This window comes from Kogia breviceps, chromosome 2 (assembly GCF_026419965.1).
Source record: "Kogia breviceps isolate mKogBre1 chromosome 2, mKogBre1 haplotype 1, whole genome shotgun sequence".
Classification (NCBI taxonomy): domain Eukaryota; kingdom Metazoa; phylum Chordata; class Mammalia; order Artiodactyla; family Physeteridae; genus Kogia; species Kogia breviceps.
In genome coordinates, this window is record NC_081311.1 from 175,079,051 (window position 1) to 175,099,898 (window position 20,848).

Below are 20,848 nucleotides of genomic sequence, written 5' to 3' on the forward strand. Positions count from 1 at the left end.
CAGAGCCCATTTTCCTTGGCGCTTTGTTCCCTAACAGGCACCAAGTTTCTGGTGGTTCTTTTGTCATAGGCATTATCCAGCCAGATCTGAGGAACCAAATTCTCTTTTTTCCCCCTTTACACAGATTTACACTATTCTACCAGAAAAATTGGTACACTAACAATCTGCATGGTTCCATTTAGGTGAATTTTACAATCCACCAGCTCTCCTGCTTTTTTGACCAAACTCAGCACGAGCAAGGCCATAACCTAGTTCCTGAGGGCAGGTAGGGGAGGGAACGGGACAAAAAAGTCAGTACTCTGGTATTCCTGAGCAGTGCCTCTAGCTCTGATTTTCCAATGTCTGGACAGCCTGTTTCCTCACACTCTAAAACATAGAATGGAAATATTTATAGGTAAAATATGTTTTCAAGAGAAACATACAGACATATGGGCTGTGAAACTGCACCCTTTAAATACTGAAAAAGAGAGTTCTTCTTCCCTTATTTAATTTCATGTTATCCTGAACCTTGATTTTTCTTAATTGTCACCTTCACTATTATATTGAGACTATTCTATAAAATCAAATCAAGGCTGCCACTTAACACGTGTTTAGTTTAAAGTCAAGTCTGATCTGTAGGCCTCTGTCGGTGTTATTCTATCAACATTCTAATTATACCAAAGTCTTCATAAAAGCATAGAAACACATCTACTTTTAAATTTACAGATTTTTAACGGTCACCATTTTGACCTATTATGATTTAAAAAGTAAGAATCTTGAAGTTTGAGTCACTTATTTTTGTTCTTTCTTTCAACACTATAAAACTATAGTTTAATATCCCTTATTATTATAACAAATTTCATTTTTAAAAAAATTAATCAAATCTTTTAAAAATGACTGTATAATCAGCTGGCTGTCTCAGAGAAAATGCCAAGAAATTAAACTAAAACAGAGGCTGCAGTCATTCAGTTAATAAGAGGAAATTTTTCACTGCCTTTAACTAGGTCTCACAAATCTTTTATTCATTAAGCTAGGATTTTCATTGTCAAGTATAGGTTCATATATTGTATTGGGATGTGACCTTTATAAAATAAATGGGAAAGATGCTTTCTCATGTTTAACCTATCTAACTACAGTTGATGATAAAGAAAAGTCAAATCACATTTTTTAACTATTGTAGAAAAAACAGTATCATAAGACTGTTTTGCCAACACAGAAGCTATAAATGCTTGAAATAGTTTTTTTAAGAAATTGTACTAAATGGTGAATCTAACAGGCTAAGCATAAATACCATCAAAATGAAATATTCTAAAGTTTTAACAAAGCACTTGCTGTAAGAGTATTTATAGATCTTTGGGATGTTTTATTAATTCAGTAACATTTTTAATAGCAGTAAAAATAAATAGCTACCCTAATGTACAGAATAAGAAAAGTATAAGCCAGAAAAATAATCACATTAGAAGCTATAAATATTCTGGGATCTGAGATTTAAGGATAGGAGAAGATAGGAAACATAAACTTTCTACCAAGAAAAAGTCTTTCTGATAGAAATGTCATAAGGCCATTTCCAAGATAAAAGAGATTGCCCTGTGAAATAGTTGTTTGCTTGAAAAAGTCCTAGTTATATCCAAAGTGTGGAAGAGAAAGTAAAAGAACCTGAAATACAATAATTAAAGGTTAATTTGATAGGGTCAGGAAATCTCAGGAGACCACTCACTGGTTTGGTGGGGAATGATGGTAAGAGAAAAGGAAAAATGATATCAAAAGGGTTTAAAATGTTGCTAAAAATGTATTTTTACCAACTTAACAAATTGTTTCCCAGATAGATCCCTAGATGCAACTTAACGTGTTTTTCCCCCCAAAAAAACAACTTCTGGTAGCATTTTTATTCACTCTCTGTGAACCATACAGATAAATAATATCTAAAAAAGGAAAAAGCATTTTTATAAGATTTATCATAAAAAGCATAACAATCAATTTTCCTCTGATTGTTAACTTCCAAACTTGAAAACAAATATTTTTTAGAGAATTTTGTCTATAAAATTGCTGCTCTATTAAAATGTTTTCCTGTTGAATTAGTAAAACCAATAACTGATGACCAAGCAACATGGAATTAAACAAATTAATTCCCATCCAACGCCAAGACGAGTCCATAATAATAAAGTAAAAGGCCGTAAGGAAGGCTCTGTACATCTGTATTCACTCATTAGGGAAAACAACATATTGGATGCTTTTGTACAAGATTGTGCTAGAAGCTGTACCAACTGTATCAACTGGATTTAACAAGTCAGGTTATAAAGAATATACTGCTGGATTCCAAATGCTCCTAAAGTTAAAGTTCAGAAGCAAAGTACAGTTCACATATATGCAGAGTAGACTGATGAATATTTGAGAGTAAGGCTGTGAGCAAGGTGGTGTGATGGATGCAAAGGTGGGAGTGGGGTTGATGCAGAGATGACTATATTGTAACAGGAGAACCAACACATAAACAACACACTTAAGAAAGGAACAGAGGGCCAGGGTTGGCCAAAGAAGGGACTGGAAAAATCTGAAGAACCTTCCTGGATGAGATCACATTTGAATGTAACTTTGAAAGATAAGTAGGATTTTGACTAGTAGATACAAGAAGTTGGAAGAAGTAACTACATTTGAGAATCAGAATTGTTATTTTATTACTTTTTGTCCCACCTAAGAAACTTATTTAATTACATTTGGCTACCACAATGGAAAGTAGTTAGGTTATTTTTTTTCCTAAAAGGGATTAATTTCAGAGAAACAATTATATTCCTAGAACATTTCTTGACAATGTTGAATAGACTCCATGTGGTTCCTTATTTTTCTAGATGTGATATAATTTTCTGAGTACCAAAGTATAACTTCTGTCCTTAATTCAAAGGGAAAAGAAGAAACAATATGTAGAGTCTAAAGTTTCATTTATTAATAATAGTTAAAAGCATAAGATTTTAATCTTGGTACAAACTGGGTTTTTCAAAGTATTTTTTGTTTTTCAGACTATTTGAATCTGAGGGATTATTATGTCATAATTAGAAAAAATGCTGTATAAAAATAAAGTTAGCATTTTATATATTTTTCATTTATCAAGTCTGAAAGTGCTTCATAGATTAATGATTAATTATGATCTTCAGCGTGAGCAAGTCTCCATTTACAGAACAGGTCAAATGTTCACACTGGGGCCTTACAGGACAAACTCCTACTAAATACTTACACTCCCCAAGGCTTATTTTCAGTTATGGGATCATGAAGTCTTCCTAAGAGAGAGTGAGAGATTCCTCCAATGCATGATCCTGTTTTGAGCCTCTGGCCATTATACCTGAGGTTTCTTAAGCCTGAACTGCCTTTCCCTACCAGTTTGCCGAGCTAACTTTACTTAATCCTCAGGATTTAACTCCAACATCACCTTGGTATTCATTTTCTACTTCTGTTGTGTAATATTGTGATTTATGATAAAAATATATGTTTGGTCTTCATCCCTGTTTCTGGCACAGTGCTCCTAAAATCCTTGGAATTTCTTGAGTAAGGAGGGTGACCAAGGTGTCTTTTGTTATGTTAAGAGGTGACTTGTAGAATGCCTCTAGATTACCTAAGGATCAGCTGGTCACCAGATGAACCAAGCAAATAATTAGAAAATTGAAACTTTCAGTCCCACCCCCTCACCTCCAGGTGACAATGATTTAATCAATCATGCCTATGTAATGAAGCCTCCATAAGGACCCAAAAGAACAGGGTTTGGAGAGCTTCTGGTTGGTGAACACGTGAAGACTGGGGAGTGCGCTGCCCTTGAAGAGGGCATGGAAGCTTGGCACCATTACCCCATACCTTGGCCTGTGTATGTCTTCCATCTAGCTGTTGCTGATTATATCCTTTTATGATAAACCAGTGATCTAGTAAGCAAAATATTTCTCTGAGTTCTGTGAGCCCCCCTAGCAAATTAATTGAACCTGAGGAGGGGTGTTGTTGGAACCTTCAATTTACAACCAGTTGGTTAGAAGCATAGGTAACAACTTGGGCTTACAACTGATGTCTGAAGTGGGGACAGTCTTGTGAGACTGAATCCTTAACCTGTGGCTTAAGGAAAACATTTTCATGACCCCAGTCTAACCCTGGCATTAGACAGGGGGAAATTTGGCTGTTTAAATGCTGTTGTGTGCAGCTTAAAACGGAGGGAGGTTTGCCAGAAGACCAATGCAGTGCTGGGGAGATGCCAGCATTCATGTGCCCCTCACTGACATTTCAGGACTTGGAGAGCTGCAGACTTCGTTTGGATCCTGAGTTGGACCGGCACAGATACGAGAGGAAGATCAGCTTTGCTGGTGTCCTGGACGAAAATGAAGACTCAAAAGATTCCCTTCACAGTAGTAGCCACACCCTCAAATCAGATGCAGGTGTTGAGGAGAAGAAAGGTATGGATAAGCAAAAAATAATTCACATTTCAGGGTTTCTCATGGGATATTTGGTCTCGGGTCTAAACTGCAGAATTGTGCACTGAAAGAAGTCCAAAACTGTTGGCTCTGTACAGTACTAACAGTGTTGACTCAATGAGGTAGGCAATCATGCTAGTTAGGAGTTGGACTCTGCCATCAGAGAGACTCTAATTCCAGCTCAGCAATTCTCCATATCGCACTGAATCTAAGATGGCGTCAGTTGTAAGATGAACCATTATCGTATATGCCAATAAGAAAGGAAAACTACTCCCCATTCAGCTCTTATGCACTACTTTCTTATCACTTAATTTGTGCTTTATTCTTGCTGAAAGAGGACTTTCAGACGTAATTAGATGTAGATTTTTATTATCGGTCTATATCATTCTTTGTGCATCCAGGTAAACTGGTTAAAGGTTTTCTAAACCGTCTTCAATTCAGAGTTCAAATTCTTAATCACTTTTCAACTCAGAATTGTCAGTGTCTGTGTTTTTGTATATGATAATGTCCTCTGTGTTAGTAATACATCATTTTTTAAATGAATCTGTAAAAGAAGTAAAGCTATTGGTGATAGTTACACAAGCCAACGTGCAACTGTGTGAAGCTAGCCTACCTTCAGTCCCTGCTTCAGGAATGTTCCCAAACACATCTGACTTACCATCCCACCCACTCCTCCACCCAACTATCATTTGGTTCCTGGGACTTGAAAAACACTGGCACCCATTTTGTACATTTTGTTGCTGGTGCTTTAGATATTCACATGAACACAAGTAATAGCAAATGTGTCACAACTGCCACCTGGCTCTAGTGATCTTAAGATGTCATCAGTTGTAAGCCAAATCTCAATTTCAGAGATGTTCACATGTAAAAAACAGTGCATCTTAAAATGGTGAAATAAAGTAGTTATGTGACGTTGTTCAAGTTGCTTACCTTCTAAGCCAGTTTTCTTCCCTGTAAAATTAGATTAATAACACCTACCACATTGGAATGTTGAAAGCTTTAAAAGAGACAACACAAGTAAAACATAAACTCAGTACCAAATACCTAATAAGGACACAATAAATAATTGTCATCATTGTTTTTTTTAATTTGTATCATGAGCATATAGATTAAAATCCATGCAGAAAATCCTAAATATGAGTTACAGATTGCAAAGTTAAGTTGCTCTTTAAAGGCTCCTTTAAACTGTTAACTTCTCTACCTGATTTTTCTATTTTCTTAAGTTTCATTACCCTTCAATGTTTTTCTAAAGAATTCCATTAGAAAACAGCGTATTTGTAAAAAGTGTCAAAGACAGTTTTATCCATTGGTATATTTTCTGCAGACAGTGACTCCATAAATGTTTGGTAGTTTAAGGAATGCATGATTCTCAAAAGACATAGCCCTACAGAAGACTTAAATAGACATTTCTCCAAAGAAGTCATGGCCAACAGGCACATAAAAAGATGCTCAATATCACTAATTATTAGATAAATGCATATCAAAACTGCAGTGAGGTATTATCTCACACAAGTCAGAATGGCCATTGTTAAAAAGTCTACAAATAATAAATGCTGAAGAGGGTGTGGAGAAAAAGGAACCTTCCTACATTGTTGGTGGGAATGTAAATTGGTGTGGCCACTATGAAGAACAGTATGGAGGTTCCTTGAACAACTAAAAATAATTACCATATGATCCAGCAATCCCATTCCTGGGCATATATCTGGAGAAAACTAATTAGAAAAGATACATACACCCCAATGTTCATAGCAGCACTATTTACAATAGCCGAGACATGGATGCAACCTAAATGTTCATCAACAGATGAATGGATAAAGAAGATGTGGGGTGTGTGTGTGTGTATACATATGTATATATATGCATATACAAACAATGGAATATTACTTGGCCATAAAAAAGAATGACATGCTTTTTGCAGCAACATAGATGGACCTAGAGATTATCATATTAAGTGAAGACAGAGAAAGACAAATATCATATGATATCACTTATATGTAGAATCTTAAAATATGATACAAATAAACTTATTCACAAAGCAGAAATAGACTCACAGACATAGAAAAACAAACTTGTGGTTACCACAGCGGATGGTGGGGGTGGGGCGGAGAGACAAATTAAGAGTTTGGGATTAATATATACACACTACTATATATAGAAGAGGTAAACAACAAGGACCTACTATGTAGCACAAGGAAGAAACTCAATATCTTGTAATAACCAATAATGGAAAATAATCTGAAAAAGAATATATATATGTTTTTTAAAAAAGGAATAGCCCTAGATAAAGAAAACACAACATATTTAAAATATTTAAAATTTTGTAAGGAATGGATACATTCTGAAAAAAACTTTCTAATATTTCAAGATCAGATTGTTGTCACAACATTTTAAAAATGCAAATAATTATTATATTGTGTTGAATTTATGGTGAACAGAAGCCATGTTGCAGGAAGGATTAGCCAAATTTTAGCAGTTTCTGAGTATGAAGAGGTATCAAGTCAAGGTTTGTTCAAATACTACTACTTCTGACAAGGATGACTGCATATGATGAGAAACGTCCTTCTTTTTTATCAATATTTTAAAAATTGAAGTGTAGTTGATTTACAATATTGTATTAATTTTTGCTGTACAGCAAAGCGGTTCAGTTATACATATATGTACATTCTTTTTTATAGTCTTTTCCATTATAGTTTATTATAGGATATTGAGTATAGTTCTCTGTGCTATACGGTAGGACCTTGTTGTTTATCCATTCTATATATAAAAGCTTACATCTGCTAACCCCAGCCTCCCACTCCATCCCTCCTCCAACCCTCTCCCCCTTGGCAACCACCATTCTGTTCTCTATGTCCATGATTCTGTGAAACTCCCATCTTTTAAACATATCCCACAGGGATTTTCTCCCATTCAAAATTATTATGTTAGTTATTATTTAAAGTAGTTGAAATAAAAATTGCTAATACTGACATGGTCAAATTTCAGCAGAATAAATTCTACATCATTAAAACAAATAAAACCTCAGATTAATTTTTAAAAACACTTTAATTTCATGATTATTTATGTAAATTGCCTTTAATATTCAAACTCACAAATACTTAATAATTTTTCTCCTCATAGAAAGGGTATGTAATTACATGAAAGTTATTTAATAAATTAGGAGCAGAAAACTAAAAGTATAGATAAAATGAGAACATATTCATAAAATGTCCTTTACCAGTTGGCAAGAAACTTCCTGAAGATTCCTAAATATTCCTTAATCCTTTTAATAAGCTGATACCAAATGCTAAAGCCGATGTGAAAATGGGGACCACAGGGTCCCTGCTAACTCAGATTATTAAAATTTTATTTAAAATTTCATACCATCTGTTTGTATAACATCTAAAAATGTCAGTTCTTGAAATAAACAACTTGAGGACAATTTGGATTCTACAAAGGAAAACTAACATGAAATAATCCTTAGAACTAAAAATATCTGCCTAAAATCTCCAAGCAAGATCTGTCAGATCATTTTACCCATATTCCAGATAGAAACTAAGACAGGCATTCCAGAGTACAGACACAGAGACATGTGTGATCACTCAACAGTCATATATTGAGGACCTGTTGTATACCAGGTGCTATTACAGGTTCCTAGAATACAACAATGAACAGGGAAAATTTCCCACATGTATTTTAGTTTATATTAGCTAATAGTTAATAACTTAATAGTGAATAACATTAAATTCTGGACTTTCAAGCAGGGATAAGTAGTATGAAGAAAACAAGTTAGGGTCAGAGAATTGGTAGTGACCTGAAGTAGGAAGGATTGTAGTTCTAAGTGACATTGAGCTGAGACTTGCGTGATGTTAAGGATCCAGTCATTTGAAGGGCTGAGAGAAGAGTCTTCCAAACAGAGACAGCAGTGAGAACAAGGCTCCAATGCAGGAATGAACTTGGAGCATGTGAAGAAGGGCAAAAAGGACAACAAGGTTGCAACAGAATGAGTTGCGGGAAGAACAGTAGGAGAGAGGGTCAGGCAAAGGGCAAATAAATAGGGTCTGTAGATATGGTTCGAAATTTAAATCTATTTAAATGTGTCTGAGAGTTGTTGTCAGGTTTTGACCAGAAAAGTGATATAATATTTGTATTTATGATTTATGTATTTAAAAGATGAGTCAAACTGTTGGAGTGGGGGTAAGAGCAAGCAGTTTGGTAGTTTTATTAGTGTAGGGAATAGGTGACTGGGCTTTTCAAAATCCTATGCTATTTTGAAGTGTTGAATCAGCAGGACTTGCTGATGGATATATGCAGTGTAAGAGAAAAGGAAAAAGAGGTGTTTTATCTAATTTAGATGAATTTGTTTTACTTTCATACTAGTTCTCGTTGTCATGGAGATAAAGGATAAACTTCAGTGGTGTAGAATCTCAACTGATGTCTTTCATGTACTTAACCAAATCTGAATTCTAACTATATTATGTCCTTTGTAAATAACCAATGCCATAATTCTGAACATTATTTTTTTCAGTGCTATAAAATGTCTCCAGTTATCTTCGGTGATAGAACAGTTTCTCAAAATTAAATTTTTTTTCATGTCATATTAATCTGGGGTTATTTTGCTGTACTTGTAGGCTGAAAAATATCATGAAATCAGGAAAAGAATGCCAAAGTGTGCCTCTGTAAAAATTTTTAAATTATTTCTTTAATCTTTTTCTCTACTCCCCAATCTATTTTGACATAAATTGTATTAATAGTCTTTAAAAATGATAAGTATATTTGGTTTCAAATGCATTTCAGATAAGTCATAAAGTCTCAAATATACCTAAAAATAACATTGAAAAATACAGTGGATGAGTTTTGCGTTATAACTAAAATAGAGCATTACGGTCTTTGTGGGATGTATTCAACTGTGCTGTGAGAATTTCTGTCTAGATGTGAAATTCTATCCAGGTGTGTTCACGGAGCTCCATGAAGCCTTTGCCAGCTGAGTGGCGATAATTTTAGTCTTTCTCAGTCATAAGAGTAAATCAGAGATTAAACATTTCACATTATTCAACAGGAATCTAGGCTCCTTTATATGGCACTAATTAACATTTTATGGAGCTGTATGAGTTCTATCACAGACTAACTCTCCTGTGAGTGAGAAACTTGACACTAAAATGCAGTCTTCCTGATTGGCACTAAAATATTAATAGCTGTGCCTTAAATAATTAGTAAGAAATCTTGTTCATATCTTAAGAAGGAAGCCTTACAAAAACAGCCGCTTCCTGATAATCACTTGAAGCCCTAAAAACTTTCAAAATCACCCTTACAATATCAATGTGTGACAACACCAAGTCCTCAAAAGAAAAAGAAGGAGGTGTGGATATGACTATGGGAAATATGGGTGCTTTTGGTTAAAATGTAGGTTTCCAGTTGAACGTGTTTCGTTTACCCTTTTGTTTTCCTCACTGATGACTGTTTCTTCCAGAACACTAAAGAGGAGTAATGCATGTTCTTTTTGGTTCATGTAGACTGTAAGGTTGATTCAGGGTGTTGCAACTTTTGGACTCATATCTCACCCAACCTTTTGACTGAGAGGAGGATGCTATGAAATCATTAGGTGCATTGAAAATGGAACCATTTCACACTCATGTTCACCCAAAGCACCCCACTGCAAACATCTTTTAGTGACTTTGCTGAGGAGCTGAGCGGAGCCCACTGCTGACTGTTGGAGAGAGAAGCGCTTCTTGTTTTTATTTCTTAATGAGGTATTCCCAAATGAAGGGGTTTCCCTAACTCACATAAGTCTGTCAGTCCCATTTCAAAAGAAAAACAAAAACAAATGGTTGGTGGTTCTGCTGAATCAAGCAATGATGCTGTGTGAACGTACTCACAGTCCCGGAGGACTCCGTGGCGAGGGCGCGCTCATGCTTGTGAATTCTGGGCCAGAGAGAGAGCAGGTTGTTCCCAGCACTGATGAGCTGTGTGTCCAAGAAAGAAGCTGCACCAGCCCTTCGTGGTGGACCCAGCCTCCTGCCCGCCTAACAAAGCCGCCTGACTTGGGGCTTGGGAGAAGCTCCTTGTCCAGACATGCTGCTCATCCTGGCCAGCAGAGAGGAGGCTGTTCAGGGACAAGTTGGGGAGAGCTTGGCTCTAACGCTGGCTGGGGAGAACTAAGGGGGAAAAAGCCCTATTTTATTCTTTTAATACAGTTCCCAGCAGGAAGATCAGGATAGGAGGTTCCCGCCTGCTCCAGATTAAAGGAACCCGCAGTTTCCAGGTGAAGAAGGGGGGTTCCTTGTCCAGCATTCGCCGGGTCGGCAGCTTAAAGAGCAGCAAGTTATCACGGCAGGACTCAGAGTCTGAGGCTGAGGAGCTGCAGCTGTCCCAGAGCAGGGACACTGTCACTGACCTAGGTAACATAGAGGAGCGGGCTGCGCAGGGACGTGGGGGGTAGGAAGACAGAGCGCAAATCCCCAAGCAGCTCAAGTCTACTTTCTTATACAGCGGTAGATGGAGGGCAGAGTCATAGGTTAGAGGACTCGTTTAGTCCATAAGCTATGGTGCCCTCCAGAGCAGGGCTGCTCCAGCCTTACTGTGCACAGGGTCAGCTGGGAGCTTGTTAAAACGCAGATCCTGATTCAGCATCTCCGGGATGGGAGCCTGAGATTCTACGCTTTTAACAAGCTTCCTGGTAAAGTTGATGCTGCTGCTTCTTCAAGGACCACAGCTTGAGCAGGGAGCATATGGAGTCTACAGTAGGGAAAGAAAACATTTTCATGACAAGGACAGTTTTTTGAAATCTAGATCTTTGTGCCTTTATTCTTCTGCTCAAGACCTTTAAAGCGAAATGTAGAGATTCCCTTGGGAATAGCTGGCTCAAAGTCTTCTATGAACTAAGGTCTCTATTTCCCAGTAAAAACAACCAAAATTTCAGAAAGGAAAGATTGTCTACATCTAACAATTAGTGACCTTCAGCAAGTCACTTAACTTCTCAGGGATTTGTTTACCCCAGCTACCCAATGAGAATAATTCTGTGTACTCCTTGCCTATTGTGAAAGGATGCTCTAAAGATAAATTAGGGATGATTGTAAAGTATGTTAAACTCCTGAGAATAAGCTTTATATACAATCAGAGTTGTAGATTGTCTCTATAGGACCCAAAGAGACTCTGAATCCCAAAATGTGTTAGTCCTATGGGCTCTCATCATCATCTTAGTAGACAAGAAAAAGATTAAGCAGCCTTGCCGATAGGACTCACCAGCTGCCTAGAATTTAATTGTTAGGTTAAAAATTGAAGTGCATATTCTTTGCCTTTCAGTCCCTATATGAAAACCAAAGTGTGAAACTCTTCTTTCTAAGTAAGTTGTTTCAGAAGTCAGTCAGGAAATGTGGATAAATTATCAATCTAGCCTGCTGAAACAGAAGCTGAGTATATTTAATCAAAGAGAGTTTAAAATAGAAAGTGTTTCTACACCTACCCACCCTTGCCTTTGAAAATAGTTAATTTATGCATTAGTTAAGATTCAGCTTATTTTTTTAAGGAGACAATAGAAAAAAACCTTATGATATCTTTTGTTACAGATGTGAGCTGTAAGAGTATCATCAGTTAGTTTGGGGGAAAATATTATTTCAATTAATTATTTAAATTGATCAATGTAGCCTAGCCAATTAAGGCAAACTATCCAAACTAGAAGCATAGTTTTGTCATAGAAAATACCCAGAAAAGCTTGTAGATTTGAGCTTTGTTATCTAGTATACTCAGTAGAGAATTCCTGTGACATGTCTCCTTCACAGTTTCCTACAGAGACGAGTGTGGACAAAGGGTTGTCCACAGCTGGGCACAGTTACTTCCAAATTCCCTTAGTTTTTCCAAGGCACCACCCATCTTTGAAATAGCTCTGATAGCAAAGCCAGGTGGTGTTAAAAGCAGTGGACTAGTCGTAGTCACAGCAGCAGGGGAGGTAGCAGCACCCTTTGTGGCCACTGCAGGTTGGTTGGTGTCCCTACTTAACTACGCCTGTGGGGTCTGGGCAGTCTGGAATGGATTTGGGCACACTCAACCAATAACTTGCTCATCTCAGCAATTCAAGGACTTGACTCTGTTCTTTTTCTCTGCTCCCATATCTCAAAATGGAAGCCACCATAACAGAGATCATAAATGTCTTTGTAATTGCCAGCTCAACTGGTGGTGAAGGGAACAGCTCCTATTAATATTACTCCACTAAAGCTGATGCTATGCCCTGTAACCCATTGGCCATGGTAGTCTGCCCTAGGATTCAAAAGCATGGACCACTATACCATAGCAACATGCTCTCCAGGGAGACAGAACAATATAACCTTTCTTGGTATTTTTCTTTTGAAGAAGGGAGTCCTTGGAGTGCAAGTGAGCCCAGCATTGAGCCAGAGGGAATGAGTACAGCCGGCACGGAGGAAAATTACCACAGGAACATGTCATGGCTTCATGTAAGTAGGAATCTCAGAAAGAGCCCTGAGATCAATTTCTTTGGGCATTGGGGAAGATCTGTGGAGGTAGGATGAAAGACTATACTAAAAACATCCATCATTTCAGCCTATTAGAAGAATGATAGGCTTTTATTTCAGCTGAACCTCTGGATACTCACTAAGATTGGTCTTCTGCTGGATTATATTCATTTGAAGCTTATCTAAGACCAAGGGTGCTTTGTTATAGTTAGCTTGTGAGTCAATGTAAGTAAGGGAAAAAAAACCCTGAGGGATCAGGCCAGGTTGGTGGTCAAGAGAGCCTGAGTGACTCAAGGCAAGGCATCACGATCAGTTTTATACAGATCACCACAAATGCTGAGAGCAAGGTCATGGTGTCAGTCTTGAGTCTGTATTAGATCAAATTGTAAACTAGGACGTGGGGATTCTAAGATGATGAAGGTCACACCTCAAAGGGCTCTCCAGAGGGCACAGGCAGGAGGGAATCCCAGGCACAGATTACAGTTCAAGGTTTGACCTGGGTGTAAGGAAAGGAAAAGAAAGGTCCGGAAGCACGATGTGAGATCCGTAGTTGGCAGGGTACTGCCAGCATGATTATTTTTATTTTTTAACATCTTTATTGGAGTATAATTGCTTTACAATGGTGTGTTAGTTTCTGCTTTATAACAAAGTGAATCAGCTATATATATGCATATATCTCCATATCTCCTCCCTCTTGCATCTCCCTCCCAACCTCCCTATCTCACCCCTCTAGGTGGTCACAGAGCACAGAGGTGATCTCCCTGTGCTATGCGGCTGCTTCCCACTAGCTATCTATTTTACATTTGGGAGTGTATAATATGTCCATGCCACTCTCTCATTTCGTCCCAGCTTACCCTTCCCCCTCCCTGTGTCATCAAGTCCATTCTCTGCATCTGCATCTTTATTCCTGTCCTGCCCCTAGGTTCTTCAGAACCTTTTTTTTTTTTTTTTTTTTTTAGAGTCCATATATATGTGTTAGCATACGGTATTTGTTTTTCTCTTTCTGACTTACTTCACGCTGTATGACAAACTCTAGGTCCATCCACATCACTGCAAATAACTCAATTTCATTTCTTTTTATAGCTGAGTAATATTCCATTGTATATATGTGCCACATCTTCTTTATCCATTCATCCGATGATGGACACTTAGGTTGCTTCCATGTCCTGGCTGTAGTAAATAGAGCTGCAATGAACATTGTGGTGCATGACTCTTTTTGAATTATGGTTTTCTCAGGGTATATGCCCAGTAGTGGGATTGCTGGGTCATGTGGTAGTTCTATTTTTAGTTTTTTAAGGACCCTCCATGCTGTTCTCCATAGTGGCTGTATCAATTTACATTCCTGCCAACGGTGCAAGAGTGTTCCCTTTTCTCCACACCCTCGCCAGCATTTATTGTTTCTAGGTTTTTTGATGATGGCCATTCTGACTGGTGTGAGGTGATACCTCATTGTAGTTTTGATTTGCATTTCTCTAATGATTAGTGAAGTTGAGCATCCTTTCATGTGTTTGTTGGCAACCTGTGTATCTTCTTTGGAGAAATGTCTATTTAGGTCTTCTGCCCATTTTTGGATTGGGTTGTTTGGTTTTTTGATATTGAGCGGCATGAGCTGCCTGTAAGTTTTGGAGATTAATCCTTTGTCAGTTGCTTCATTAGCAAATATTTTCTCCCATTCTGAGGGTGGTCTTTTTGTCTTGTTTATGTTTTCCTTTGCTGTGCAAAAGCTTTTAAGTTTCATGAGGTCCCATTTGTTTATTTTTGTTTTTATTTCCATTTCTCTAGGAGATGGGTCAGAAAGGATCTTGCTGTGAGTTATGTCATAGAGTGTTCTGCCTATGTTTTCCTCTAAGAGTTTTATAGTGTCTGGCCCTACATTTAGGTCTTTAATCCATCTCGAGTTTATTTTTGTGTATGGTGTTAAGGAGTGTTCTAATTTCATTCTTTTACATGTAGCTGTCCAGTTTTCCCAGCACCACTTATTGAACAGGCCAGCACTATTATTGATCTTAGATATGGAATGTCTCCATCTCCTCTGATTTTAATCTGACTTCCTAGTAGGGTCAGATAAAGGGCTGCCTGGTACATCACGCTCAGTGTTTACAGTGCTATGCCCTTGGAACTGGTTGATCCCCAGAACTGGCTGATTTGGGGAATCTCTGAGGCAGCTATTTTTAAAGTAAACTTTTTAGTGAAGTCCAACCTACATATTAAAAAGCATACAAAACCTATGTGTACTGCTCAATAAATTTTCACAAAGTGGACACATCTGTGTAACCACCACCAGTTCAAGAAGAACATTAGTAGTACCTTAGAAGCCCTACCCGGGCCCTCGACCAGCCACTACTCTCCCCTGTTGGTCACTGCCATTCTAACTTCTAAAGCCAAAAATTATTTTGTCTGTTTCTGAAATGCATATAATTGGTGACATATGCTGGGTACTCTATTGTGTCTGATTTCTCTTTTTCACATAAGTGTAAATCCTCCAGCTTTGTTCTTCTTCTTCAGGATGGCCTGTTCTATTCTTGGCTGTATTCCTTTCTATTAGGATCACCTTGTTATTTTCCATAAGAAAGCTTCCACAGCAGCCTTACTTTGAATACAAAGATCGTTAAAACTGAGGAATTAAAATCTTTTATAAGTCTTCTAATGTATAAAATGGTCTATCCTCCATTAATTTGTGTCCCATCATTCATTTAGGATCTCTTCAATTTTATTCAGTAATGCTTTTTAGTTTTGTGTAGTGTTAACCCTCTGGAAGTGTTTGTGTAAGACCAGAGTTACTTATTTTTTAAATATTTAGAAGGGATCACTGGTAGAACCTTCTAGATCTAAAAATTTCTTTGTAAGAAGGTTTTTAATTACAGATTTAATTTATGTAATATGATTAAGATTTCTTCTGGGAGCAGATTGGGCAAATTAATTTTTTTTCCTAGGAATTTGTTAATTTAATCCAAATATTCACATTTATTAACAAAAAGATGTTTATAATATTCTTTTTTTAATTTATTGAAGTATAGCTGATTTACAATGTTGTGTTAATTTCTACTCTACAGCAGTGATTCAGTCATACATATATACATAATTTTCCTTTTCATATTCTTTTTCATCATGGTTTATCACAGGATATTGACTATAGTTCCCTGTGCTATACAGTAGAACCTTGTTGTTTATCTATTCTATTTATAATAGTTTGCATCTGTTAATCCCAAACTCCCAGTCCATCCCTCCCCCACATCCCCTACCCTTTGGCAATGACAAGTCTGTTCTCTATGTCTTTGAGTCTCTTTCTGTTTCGTAGATAAGTTCATTTGTGTCATGTTTTAGGTTCCATATATAAGTGATATCATATGGTATTGTCTTTCTCTGGCTGGCTTACTTCACTTAGTATGAAAATCTTGAGGCCCATCTATGTTGCTGCAAGTGGCATTATTTCATTCTTTTTATGGCTGAGTAATATTCCATTGTGTGTGTGTGTGTGTGTGTGTGTATGTATGTATATATATATATATATATATATACACACACCACATCTTTATCCATTCATCTGTCAGTGGACATAGGTTGCTCCCATGTCTTAGCTATTGTAAATAGTGCTGCTATGAACACTGAGGTGCATGAATCTTTTTGAATTATAGTTTTATCCAGATACATGCACAGGAACAGGATTGCTGGATCGTATGGCAACTCTATTTTTAGTTTTTTAAGGAACCTCCATACTATTTTCCATAGTGGCTGCACCAATTTACATTCCCACCAACAGTGTAGGAGAGTTCTTAACAGGAACCTTTTGATTCAATGTTATTTACAAAAATAGGCAGCTGGTCAGCAGGCTTTCTGACCCTTGTACAAGAGACACTCTCTGAAAAACACAAACCAGTCAAAAAATAGGCAAGATCTGAACAGGCACTATGTAGAAGATAATGTGCCATTAGCCAGTAAGTATACAAACAGTTCAGTCTCTCAAGTCATCAGAGAGTTTATGATCAAATTCCCTCCCTGACAGCCCAGGAGGCCTTCAGGTGCTTCTCCTAAGAGGCAGGAGGCAGCCATGCAAATTAGATCAGTCATGAGAGCATCTTGGGGCAGCTCTCCCACCCCAGAACGAGGGGGCCATCACTGTCTATTCTTTACTTACATTGAGAGTATTCAGGACCCTCCTTGGAGCCCTCAGATACACATAAAAACTGTATATCCTGCCATTCATTTAACAAGTAAGGGAGGCAAGACCGCATCTGGTGAAATCACCAATAAGATGCAGAGAAAATTTCCAGACCATCCTTCCTGAAGGTTAAATTCTTTCTTCACAAGAGGAGAATTGGACAATGGGATCACAGAGCAGAGGCAAAGAGATTTCCGAAGTCCTTTCTGCTTGGTCAGCTGTCATAAGCTTCTCTGAACATTGCTGATTTCAAATATTTTATTTATTTATTTTTTAAATAGATCTTTATTGACGTATAACTGCTTCACAATACTGTGTTAATTTCTGCTGCACAACAAAGTGAATCAGCCATGTGCATACATATGTCCCCATATCCCCTTCTTCTTGAGCCTCCTTCCCAGCCTCCCTATCCCACCCCTCTAGGTCATCGCAGAGCACTGAGCTGATCTCCCTGTGCTATGCAGCTGCTTCCCACTAGCTATCTATTTTACATTCAGTAGTGTATATATGTCCATACCACTCTCTCACTTTGTCACATCTTACCCTTCCCCCTCCCATATCCTCAAGTCCATTCTCTATGTCTGCCTCTTTATTCTTGCCCTGCAACTAGGTTCATCAGTACCATTTTTTTTTAGATTCCATATATATGTATTAGCATACAGTATTTGTTTTCCTCTTTCTGACTTACTTTACTCTGTATGACAGAGTCTAGGTCCATCCACCTCACTACAAATAACTCAATTTCATTTCTTTTTATGGCTGAGTAATATTCCATTGTATATATGTGCCACATCTTCTTTATCCATTCATCTGTTGAAGGACACTTAGGTTGCTTCCATGTCCTGGCTATTATAAATAGAGCTGCAATGAACATTTTGGTACAAGTCTCTTTTTGAATTATGGTTTTCTCAGGGTATATGCCCAGTAGTGGGATCACTGGGTCATATGGTAGTTCTATTTTTAGTTTTTTAAGGAACCTCCATACCGTTTTCCATAGTGGTTGTATCAATTTACATTCCCACCAACAGTGCAGGAGGGTTCCCTTTTCACCACATCCTTTCCACCATTTACTGTTTCTAGATTTTTTCGTAATAGCCATTCTGACCACTGTGAGGTGATACCTTGTTGTAGTTTTGATTTGCATTTCTCTAGTGATTAGTGATGTTGAGCATCTTTTCATGTACTTCTAGCCCATCTGTATGTGTTCCTTGGTGAAATGTCTATTTAGGTCTTCTGCCCATTTTTTAATTGGATTGTTTGTTTTTTTGATATTGAGCTCCATGAGCTATTTGTATATTTTGAGATTAATCCTTTGTTGTTCCATTTGCAAATATTTTCTCCCATTCTGCGGGTTGTCTTTTTGTCATGTTTATGGGTTTCCTTTGCTGTGCAAAATTTTTAAGTTTAATTAAGTCCCATTTCTTTATTTTTTTTTTTAATTTCTGTTACTCTAGGAGGTGGGTCAAAAAAGATCTTGCTGTGGTTTATGTCAAAGAGTGTTTTTCCTATGTTTTCCTCTAAGAGTTTTATAGTATCTGGTCTTACATTTAGGTCTTTAATCCATTTTGAGTTTATTTTTGTGTTTGGTGTTAGTGTTCTAATTTCATTCTTTTACATGTGTCTCTCCAGTTTTTCCAGCACCACTTATTGAAGAGGCTGTCCTTTCTCCACAGTATGTTCTTGCCTCCCTTGTCGTAAATTAGATGACCATGTGTGTATGGGTTTATCTCTGGGCATTCTATCCTGTATCATTGATCTATATTTCTGTTTTTGTGCCAGTACCATACTGTCGTGATTACTGTAGCTTTGTGGTATAGTTTGAAGTCAGGGAGCCTGATTCTTCCAACTCCATTTTTCTTTCTCAAGGTTGCTTTGGCTATTTGGGGTCTTTTGTGTTTCCATACAAATTGTAAAATTTTTTGTCTAATTCTGTGAAGAATGCCATTGGTAGTTTGATAGGGATTGCCTTGAATCTGTAGATTGCTTTGGGTAGTATAGTCATTTTCACAATGTTGATTCTTCTAATCCAAGAACATGGTATATCTCTCCATCTGTTTATGTCATCTTTGATTTCTTTCATCAGTGTCTTACAATTTTCTGAGTACAAGTCTTTCACCTCCTTAGGCAGGTTTATTCCTAGGTATTTTAATTCTTTTTGTTGCGATGGTGAATGGGATTGTTTCTTTAATTTCTCTTTCTGATTTTTTGTTGGTGGTGTATAAGAATGCCGGATATTTCTGTGCATTAATTTTGTATCCTGCAACCTTACCAAATTCATTGATTAGTTCTAGTAGTTTTCTGGTGTCATCTTTAGGATTTTCTATGTGTAGTGTCATGTCATCTGCAAACAGTGACAGTTTTACTTCTTCTTTTCCAATTTGTATTCCTTTATTTCTTTTTCTTCTCTGATTGCCATGGCTAGGACTTCCAAAACTATGTTGAATAAGAGTGGCGAGAGTGGACATCCTTGTCTTGTTCCTAATCTTAGTGGAAATGCTTTCAGTTTTTCACCATTGATTATGCTGCTTGCTTTGGGTTTGTCATATATGGCCTTTATTATGTTGAGGTAGGTTCCCTCTATGCCCATTTTCTGGAGAGTTTTTATCATAAATGAGTGTTGAATTTTGTCAAAAGTTAGTTCTGCATCTGTTGAGATGATCAATATGGTTTTAATTCCTTAATTAGTTAAAGTGGTGTATCACATTGATTTACATAATTTGAAGAATCCTGTATCCCTGGTATAAATCCCATTAGATCGTGGTGTATGATCCTTTTAATGTGTTGCTGGATTCTGTTAGCTAGTATTTTGTTCAGGATTTTTGCATCTATGTTCATCAGTGATATTGGTCTATAATTTCCTTGTTTTGTGATATCTTTTTCTGGTTTTTGTATCAGGGTGATGGTGCCTTCGTAGAATGAATTTGGGAGTGTTTCTCCCTCTGCAATTTTTTGGAAGAGTTTGAGAAGGATAGGTGTTAACTCTTCTCTAAATGTTTGATAGAATTCGCCTGTGAAGCTGTCTGGTCCTGGACTTTTGTTTGTTGGAAGATTTTTAATTACAGTTTCAATTTCATTACTGTGATAGGTCTGTTGATCTTTTCTAATTCTTCCTGTTTCAGTGTGGGAAGATTGTACCTTTCCAAGAATTTGTCCATTTCTTTGTGGTTATCCACTTTATTTTCATATAGTTATTTGTAGTAGTCTCTTATAATCCTTTGTATTTCTGTGGTATCAGTTGTGATTTCTCCTTTTTCATTTCTAATTTTATTGATTTGCATCCTCTCCCCTTTTTTCCCAATGAGTCTGGCTAAGAGTTTACCAATTTTGTTTATCTTCTCAAAAAACCAGCTTTTAGTTTTATTGACCTTTGCTATTGTTTTCTTTGTTTCTGTTTCATTTATTTCTGCTTTGATATTTATGCTTTTTTTCCTTCTGGCTTTGGATTTTTTTTGTTCTTCTTTCTCTAGTTGTTGTAAGTGTAAGATTAGATTTTTTATATGAGATTTTTCTTGTCTCTTGAGGTGAGATTGAATTGCTATAAACTTCCCTCTTAGAACGGCCTTTGCTTTGTCCCATAGATTTTGGATCATCATGTTTTCATTGTCATTTGTTTCTATGTATTTTTTTATTTCTTCTTTGATTTCTTCAGTGATCTCTTGGTTATTTAGTAGTGCACTGTTTAGCCTCCTGTATTTGTGTTTTGTACAGTTTTTTTCCTGTAATTGATTTCCAGTATCATAGCGTTGTGGTCCAAAAAGATGCTTGACATGATTTAAATTTTCTTAAATTTTCCAAGGCTTGATTTGTGACCCAAGATGTGATCTATCTGG

The 20,848-nt window shown here is 37.0% G+C and overlaps 1 protein-coding gene across 18 annotated transcripts in view; it reads left to right on the forward strand.

Annotated features, from left to right (window-relative positions):
• Nucleotides 1–20,848, forward strand: part of UNC80 (unc-80 homolog, NALCN channel complex subunit) — a 247,007-nt gene that overhangs the window by 121,799 nt on the left and 104,360 nt on the right. For 14 of the 18 annotated variants that reach the window (XM_067026776.1, XM_067026777.1, XM_067026781.1 and 11 more), the window contains exons 26-28: nucleotides 4,235–4,400; nucleotides 10,589–10,792; nucleotides 12,741–12,841. In XM_067026776.1, the coding sequence (XP_066882877.1) occupies nucleotides 4,235–4,400; nucleotides 10,589–10,792; nucleotides 12,741–12,841 (471 nt within the window). The remainder of the gene's footprint in view (nucleotides 1–4,234; nucleotides 4,401–10,588; nucleotides 10,793–12,740; nucleotides 12,842–20,848) is intronic. The other 4 variants (XM_067026787.1, XM_059053748.2, XM_067026788.1 and 1 more) reach the window with 1 other exon arrangement.